This window comes from Alligator sinensis, unplaced genomic scaffold (genome assembly GCF_000455745.1).
Source record: "Alligator sinensis unplaced genomic scaffold, ASM45574v1 scaffold188_1, whole genome shotgun sequence".
Classification (NCBI taxonomy): domain Eukaryota; kingdom Metazoa; phylum Chordata; order Crocodylia; family Alligatoridae; genus Alligator; species Alligator sinensis.
Window position 1 is genome coordinate 292,233 of NW_005841903.1, and position 8,776 is coordinate 301,008.

An 8,776-nucleotide genomic window follows, 5' to 3' on the forward strand; every position below is an offset into this window, starting at 1 on the left:
AAAGAGATATTATCCTTCAGACTCCTGACAGAGTCTAATAAAGAGGCTACGCCTAGATATAATACTTAATTTTTGAGGTATAAAATAACAGAACACTAGTCAATATTCCTCTGAAGCAGATAAATGAAGCATCATCTATTAAAAAGTGGAGGAGACAGAGACATAGAGGCAAAGTGACAGATTCCTGGCCACAAAGTCAGTGATAGATTTACAAACACAGTTAGACAGCTTTGGGCTCCAAGCCTTGTGGTTAATCTGACAGATTGCTCTGTACTGGCTCTTCATTGGATGTCTTTTTGCCACGTGGTAGGTCCCACACTAACTTGATGTATTTGTTGTTCTACTGGCCACTGATATTTCTATCCAAATCTATGATCTTTCATGTTCAAGTAAACTAGTTCTTAAAGCAGGTTGAAAAAAAAAATACCAGCAGAACATTTTTACTCTGAAAATGCCAGTTCAAGTGTACCAAAATATTTTGTTGAAACAAAATGTCAATGGGAAATTATGAATATGTCTTGCAACTCCATAACTACAGTACATTACATCAAAACAATGCAACTGAAAAACAAATGTTAAGAACAATTCAGTCTTTGAAGAATTATTTCTACTTTTCTTCACAAATTTGGAGTAAAAGGAAACTGAAAAATCTAAGAATTTTCAGGAAAAATGGGCCACTTTCAGACTAGCTATACAAGACACATTTGTAATTTAGTAATTGTAACCTGTAGGTGGCAGCAAACATCCAATATTGTATGCCAAATAAATGTAAACTTCAGTTTACTTTGAAAGGTAATCTCACTGCAATAAATACATCTGTCAGTGAATCATTATTAAACAGAAGTCCCCTGAGGAAAGTGACTGAATGTGTGTTGGAATATTATGCATAACTGAGGCTGAGCACACATGAATAAATGTGTGAACCATAATGGTCATTATTAAGAGATGATTTTTTCAGAGAGTTTTTCCTTACAGAAAGTCTCAGCTGAATGCTGTGTTACTAGTTTAATATATGCACATTTCTTAATCTTTTTCTCTAAAGCCATTCTAGGCTTCAGAACTGCTTTACCACCTCCATATAGCAGAAACTACGAGGGAAGGAGACTGGTGGTAAAGGATGCTCAGTGAAGAGCCCATAGAATCATAGAAAATTAGGGTTGGAAGGGACCACAGGAGATCATCTAGTCCAACCCTGCTGCTTTGACTGATGGTCAAAGCAGGACCTTCCCCAACTGAATTATCCCACCCAAGACTTTCTCTACCCAGGTCTTAAAAATTTCCAAGGATTCCACAACCTCTCTGGGTAACCTGTTGCGGTGTTTTACTACCCTCCCAGTGAGAGGGTTTTTCCTAATATTCAACCTAAGCTTCCCTTGCTGCAACTTGAGACCATTGCTCCTTGTGTTGTCATCTGCCACCACTGAGGATGTATACAGAAGTTGTATGTCCTGCCATGTTAAATGCTTTATTGCCATGACTTAACAGAAGTGCATGACTTAATAGTACTTAAAAAATGGGTAGTGTTTTAAATGAACCTTTGTTAAATGAGGTATTAAATTTGCATTTTGCATAACTTTTGCATACTGGTCACATTTCTGATCAGTGGAGAAGTCCCAGGAGAATATTGGAGTGACCCCTGCCTCCTAGCCTGGAAAGTGCACAGAGGCTCAGAGGCCCCCTCCACCAAACACTGCACTTCTATCATGTTTAAGACTACTGTAATTTTATAGTGCTATAAAAAGTGCTTTAAAATACAGTGCTATAAACATGCACAGGGCACTTTTATACATGCCCTGAGAACAGTCCAGCTCCATCCTCTTTGGAACCACCCTTTAAGAAGTTGAAGGTTGCTATTAAATCGCCCCTCAGTCTTCTCTTCTCCAGACTAAATAAGCCCAGTTACCTCAGCCTCTCCTCAGAAGTCATGTGCCACAGCCCCCTCACCATTTTTTTTCCCCATGCTGGACTCTCTCCAACTTTTCCACATCCTTTCTGTAGTGGGGGGCCCAAAACTGGACACAATACTCCAAATGTGGCCTCATCCGTGCTGAATAGAGGGAAATAATCACTTCCCTTGACCTAGCTAGCAACACTCCTGCTAATGCAGCCCAATATGCCATTAGCCTTATTTGCAACAAGGGCACACTGTTGGCTCATATCCAGCTTACTGTCCAGTGTAACTGCCAGGTCCTTTTGTATAGAGCTGCTGCTTAGCCAGTCTACCCCAGCCTGTTGCTGTACATGGGATTATTCCATCCTAAGTGCAGGACTTAGTACTTCTCCTTATAGAACCTCATAACTACATAACAATATTGTACCCACTCACCTAAGTGGCCTAGCATTTCTGAGCTTCAGTAACAGTTAAAGATTTTGTCTGGTCGTTTAAGAGCAATGTCCTACCTATTAGATCAGAGGCTTACTGCCGATTTACTTCTGGTTGTATTTTTTTCTTTAAAATGATATTAGAAGTGCTCAGAGTAGCAGAGAGGTGACTCTAATTCTATTATGAATCAAAGAAAATAAAATCTCTTAGACCAGGACATTGGTGACATATACAGGGTGCATGTGCACCCCTTGGAAGCACCAGCTGTGAAACTGGAAGTGCCAGCGAAAGTGCACTTCCGGTTTCACCACTGGCTTGGCAACTGACCGCTGGGGGGGACCCCACCCCAGTTGGCAAACAGCAGCTGGGAGACCCCTCCGCACCCCTCCCATTGGCAATCTGGTGCCTCCCCAGACTCGGGAGGCACCAGTCAGCCATGGACCAGGGGTTGTTAACTGAGGGTACACATACCCCCGGGGGTACTTGAGAAGGCCCTAGGGGGTATGCATGGGTGGCCAGGGACAGAGTGCCACCATGCACCATCCTGCGCTGCCGCACAGGTGTCACCCACCCGGCTGGATGCAGGGCATGGGGGGAAGCTCGCACGTGGTGGCTGCCGCTGCTCTGTGTTCAGCCATGTGCCACCCCACTCCTCCCCACTCCACATTTCCTTTAAGAATGTGTCTACTCTCTCCATTGCTTGCAGCAGCCTTTAAGATATATCCTTCCTTAAGGTGCTTCCTTGTACTTATAGAAGTCTCTAATTATATATAAATTGAACATTACTTTTTCTGCCAAACCCATGTACAGGTTGGAGGCAAATATTGGTAGCCAAATGGATGTGATCTTCTAAACAAATAAATCAGAAATGTACTCAGTAACCTGGCTAGTACTTTGAGGAGGTCTATTATGACAAGAACACCTACCTAAACAGGGAGCTTTCTTATTTGGCTTCCTCCACCTTGGATGGTGGGTTGGGTTCACCCCTTCAATTGTTTTTATGTATTTCTATTTACTTCTTAATATCTGGCCCCAAACTACTTTGTCACTGAAACATCAGGGGGGAAAATCTTGCACATGCTGCTGCTGCTGATGCATTCTTAGAGTTCTATAGATTACATGGTGAGCTGAGGTATGTTATCCTGCAGGCTGGTATACAAGGTCTGAAACACCCAAATAGCCATGACCCTTCCATTGTATTTCTAATGAACATTCAGAAATTTAAAAAAAAGAAAAGAAATCTACCTCTTTTCTGTTGAATTTCACAATAGCATCTGCCGTGCTAGTGCCATTGAAAAGGAAGGGGGGAGAGTCGTCTTCATCTAATACATTCACCAGAAAAGGCACCTCAACCTGCATCTCCTTGGAACCTTCTCTCACTGTACATTTGGCAATCAACTCATACTTCTCTCTTTCTTCCCGATCCAACCGTTGTACCACACTCACCCCTGTGGTAGACTCATTGTAGCGAAATGGCAGCCCTTCAGCTGAAAAAGACACAGTGTAAATGAGGAAAATCCCTCCCTATTAATGCTCTTTGATAATTTTTTGATACACCTACTGATACCACTATCTGAGGCAGTAAAGGGAAGGGTCAACCTTAGAATCCAAAAGGAATATCTTATGAATCATAATCACTGGGCAACACTAAGTTTTTCTCTTCATTAAGGGCATGTCTGTACTGCTTCTGTGGTGCTCCTGAGAAGCATGTCTTGCCCATCTGCTTCAGTTCTACATGCACCATAAGAAGCTGCCTTGAGGGCACTCCTTGCTGCCACTCTTGACATTTATCTCCACTGTGGTTGATTGGGATAGCACAGTCGTTTTTGGGGACTGGTGTGTGCAGAGTGAGAATGGGTGGATAGAGCATGCATCTTGGTGATGCTCTCTGATGTGCCACAGAAGCAGCATAGACATAACCTAACAATAATGCCCTTCACTGCAGCCCACTCTGCTGCTGAGCTCCCATTTGGCAAGGACATCTCCTTATGTGGAACGAGCATAAAATATCCAGTAGTTGATCTGAGTGTAGCTACTCTATCAGAAATCTTTATTAGTGTTACTGGTATCCAAACACTTAACCTCTAGATTTACCTGCTAGCAATTTGTAGGAAATGCTGAGGTTCTGACACATATGCTGTACTTGGGGTAACTGAAGCTGATGAAACATGCCGGGTGGTTTATTCTCTTTGATGTGAAAGGAGAGGTCCATTTCTGTGAAGCAGAGCTGCCTTGCTATCCGAGAACTGCAAGGTGGTGCAGTGGCATTGATGATGAAGAGAGAAACCACAGCGTAAGTGGGAGATTCACATTTTTTCCCTTGGAAGGGATGGGATGAAAGAGAGACCTGAAGAACTGCCTTTGGTAATGAAACCCAGTTTCCTCCAGCTGCAGAATAGAAACAAACAAACAAAAAATGATCAGCCAGTAAAACATGCATGTCCCTTAGTAAAAATCTATCAGCTAAACTCTTTCTCCATATGATGACTGGAAGCCTGAAGTTTTCACATGCTCCTCCTTTCCTCACAAAAAAGTTAGATACTGGTCTCCTGATTCAGTAAGATGCTTGTCATAAAATCATATAAACATAGGGCTGGGCGAGACCCCAGGTCATCCAATTCAACCTACCTGAGGGAAGACTATCTCTACCTAACCCATCCCAGAAAAATGTGAATGTACCCTCCCCTAAAAACTTCCATTCCACAACCTCATTAAATAATCTTTTCTAGCATGTAATTACCCTCATAGCTAGAGAAGACTTTCTTCACATACAAGAAAAACCCTCCCTCCTTGCAATTTTAATCTGTTACCTCTTGTTCTGTCCCATATGCACAATAAGTACAATTGATGGCCATCGTCTTTATAACAACCCATTTCATATTTGAGGATTTAGCAACTCACTACTCTTTTTTTTCTTCAGTAAACTAAATAATCCCAATTCTGTTAATCTTTCCATCGATGTCATGTTTATTTTAGATTTCTTATAATTTTTGTTGCTCTTCTCTGCTCTCTCCAATTAACCAACAGCCTTCTTTAAAGTATGATGTCCAAAACCAGTCACAGTTGAGATCTCAACAGCACTTTCCCATGACTTTTATAGAACACTGATCAATGTAGGCCAATATATACTGATAATTTTTGGAACAATATTTCATTGTTGCCACATATACAGTTGACAGTCCTCTATGACCACCTTTTCTGAACTATTGAAGATTTGTACATTTTATTGTTTCTTCTGAAATGCAGTATTTTGCATTTTTCCTTATTGATATGGCATTTAAAGCTCTGTTACTACTCCAGACCAGCCTATTGCAGAGCCCTACCAGTCCTTGAAACCAATCATGCAGTGTATGTCATTCCATCAGTTCGGGATCATTAAATCTGCTTAACCCACTTTTGGTTTCATTATTACAAGCTACCTAATTTCCTTGTAGATCAAAACTATGAAAACGTCTCTCGCTATTTATTGAGTACAGGAGGAAGAGGAGATAATGTATTTCTGTGATTCAGTGGTACACATTTCTTCAAAAACATTTGAATCCTAAGTGATGAAGTCCTCATCAAACCCCTTTATCCAAGAATATGCATACCAAAATGTTCCATGTGTCTGGATTATTTGGAGTTAAAGGGCTTGTTTACATTAGAGCAGCTACATCAATGTAACTGAATCAACTGAGCTGAACAAACCTTTAAAGTACACACCCTTAAATGAATTCAGTGCATACTGTTAAATTACCAAAATAAGAGAGAGACAATACAAAAATTAAAATGATTGAAATACCTTTTCATTACGATTCTGGACTACATTCGCTAGATTTCTTTTTAAACTGGTGCAATTCCCTTGATATGCATCAGGGAACTCAGTAGCTAATTCAGCCACCTGACAACTAACCCCGTTTCTTTTTAGCCTTAGTGTTAATTTTTCCGTGTGTGTCTATCACTGCATCTATCTACTTTTTTACTTCTTTTTGTCAGTCCCAATGCTCACCTAGAATGAATAAATGGTTCTTCCATTTCAATACTTGTACGCTGCTGGATAAATCCCATTAGAAAAGTGCTTGGCTTTGACAACAGACATTACTGCAACTGGTGCTACTTCTCTCTGACTTACACAGGATATCGAAGTCTCCTCTATCCAGACTTTTATTGAGGTAGAGAAGCCCTGTTTTTTCTTTGATTTGAAACCACTGATTTTCATGTGTCCCAATTCGATGAATAAGGATACGCTGACACAGCTGAAAGTGCACCTCCTCCCCATGAAAATCCTGCAAGGCATGGATGTGCAGTAGCGGTGTCCCTGCAGGCTGATCTATGTAGACATTTTCAGAGTATTCTCTCCTGGGGAAGTAAAGACCCAAGGAAACTGCAAAGAAAACCAAACAACAGGAGAGCTGTTAAAACAGAATGAATTTAGGGTCAATATTCATATTGACCCTAAAAAGTCATATTCTTTAAAAATTAATTGCTAAAGAACTAGAAACTTCATTTAGGATGTGCATGGGGGGCACAATCATATAATCAGATACTGAAGTGATGTAAACAAGCATAGTTCTATTGAGGTCATTGGGGCTATGTCAGCAAAAATCTACTCCATAATGCATGTTCAAAATATGAAAGCCTTTAAAGGAAGCCAATTTGCTTTGTTGTAAACAAGGCAATAGATAAAGCAGAGAGTTTAATGGATCCTTTCTTGCTGAACTTTAGATAAATTCACATCTGCAACTCCCAGTTGCTTTTCCATTATCACACAAACATTATTATTCAGAGAAGAAAACATTTATTATGACATCTCATACAGGAAATAGAGTTAAATAAGGAATTTCAGGATATATTGCCCTCAGCTGAATCTCACTGTTTCCAGTCACACAGTACAAATGCTCTCAATTTCTATCCAAGGAAAAAATATCTATATGCAATGGCCTTCACATTCATCTTTTTTAAAAAAAGAAATATTCTTATGGACAATTACTTTTCTCTCCCTGATAAAAACACAAAATAAAAAACCCCAACCCACATCAGCTGATGCTTCCCTAAATGATAAGATCCATACAAAGATGTAAGGAGAACTCAGAACTGATTTAATCAATTAAGTCAAGGACAAGTTAATTTAATCTGGGTGTAACTGATCCATTTTTTCTTTACGCTATTTATTTCTTCTCTCTGATTGTAGACATTAATTAGGATATAATTTTCCCTTATTCCCTGGAGCTTCAATTGATCTCATATGACCACATTACCTCGAGCTTTGGTTATCAATTCCCATCCCACTCCAATGTTTTTCAAAAATGTTACTGGAGAAAAATATCACGTACAGCGAACAGTTGATAAAGGTGAGAATAAAGCTACTGAACATGTTACAAAAAACTGTATTTGTAGTTTACTTTGCTAAAGCCACCCAAGAAATGTGGACAATGCCCTGGAATATGCTAGTCATCACAAAGTCACTGCTTGAGGCTTCAGATACATGCTGTTAAGATGGTGTGGCAGGGCACTGTGTGTGCCTGCCACTTTAAGGGCCTGGAACTGGCAGCCACCAGGGGCCCGGTGGGGGGAGCCCTTTTTGGAGGGCTGCTGAGATCATCTGGAGGTAAGGGAGGAGCTGTAGGGGATAGTCAGGAGGCTCCTGGTCCTGGGCATGACCTAAAACTGCACCCTGCTGGGAGTGGGGGGGCCTGGTGGGGCTCTCAGTGGCACGGGAGCCCCCAGGAAATGCCAGGTCAGTTACCACCCTGGTGAAAGGCAGGCCGGGGCGCCTTAACCCCTAGCCCCCACCACCGGGTGGGTAACCCCGTTTGTGTGAAGGGCCCAGAGGGCAGACCTTGGGAGGGAGTGAGGGGCTTGAGGCCTGACCCGAGAGAGTACCCTCAACTGGCCCATGCTGGGGCCAGGACCAAGACGGTCAAAAGAGCCAGGGGCTCACCGCGAGGGACGCCCAAGAGCCAGGGTCCTTGGGTCCTGACTGGTTTGGAGGTGGGCCAGGGCTGGTAGCCAGAGGTCCCGGGGGGACCACACCCAAGAGGAGAAAATAGTTTCGGGGGGCTAGGTAGCCTGAATGAAGGTGGAGAGGCCGCCTAAATGGAGGGATCGCGGAGGGGTCCTGTTAGGAGGATTCTGGGGCCCAGTGTGGGGGCCGGTGATGATGTGAACATCAAGATGCCATCTGCGAGGCTTGGGCTGTGGTATAGGGGAGGAAAGGAGCCGCAGAGAGCGCCCCTTGGCATCGGGGCACCAAAATGGGTAGCCTCCTGCTTAATTGACATCAATTAATTAATCAATTAACTTCAAGGTGTGGCGGGTGAGAAGGCGGGTGGTTGGCCCAAGAACAGGTGGGTGGGCCACGGAGATTGACCCAAGTAGGCCCCCTGTTACAGATGGCTTACCATCTGAAGACCATACACACACAGTAGGACTTTCAGAAGCACTCAGTATTGGCCTACCTCTGCTCTCACTGCA

The 8,776-nt window shown here is 42.4% G+C and overlaps 1 protein-coding gene across 1 annotated transcript in view; it reads right to left on the minus strand.

Annotated features, from left to right (window-relative positions):
- The window catches only part of RET (ret proto-oncogene), a 90,495-nt gene that overhangs the window by 68,749 nt on the left and 12,970 nt on the right, over nucleotides 1–8,776 (minus strand). The window contains exons 2-4 of the mRNA XM_006018488.2: nucleotides 6,435–6,686; nucleotides 4,418–4,711; nucleotides 3,569–3,810 (exon numbers count right to left, since the gene is read on the minus strand). Of these exons, the coding sequence (XP_006018550.1) occupies nucleotides 3,569–3,810; nucleotides 4,418–4,711; nucleotides 6,435–6,686 (788 nt within the window). The remainder of the gene's footprint in view (nucleotides 1–3,568; nucleotides 3,811–4,417; nucleotides 4,712–6,434; nucleotides 6,687–8,776) is intronic.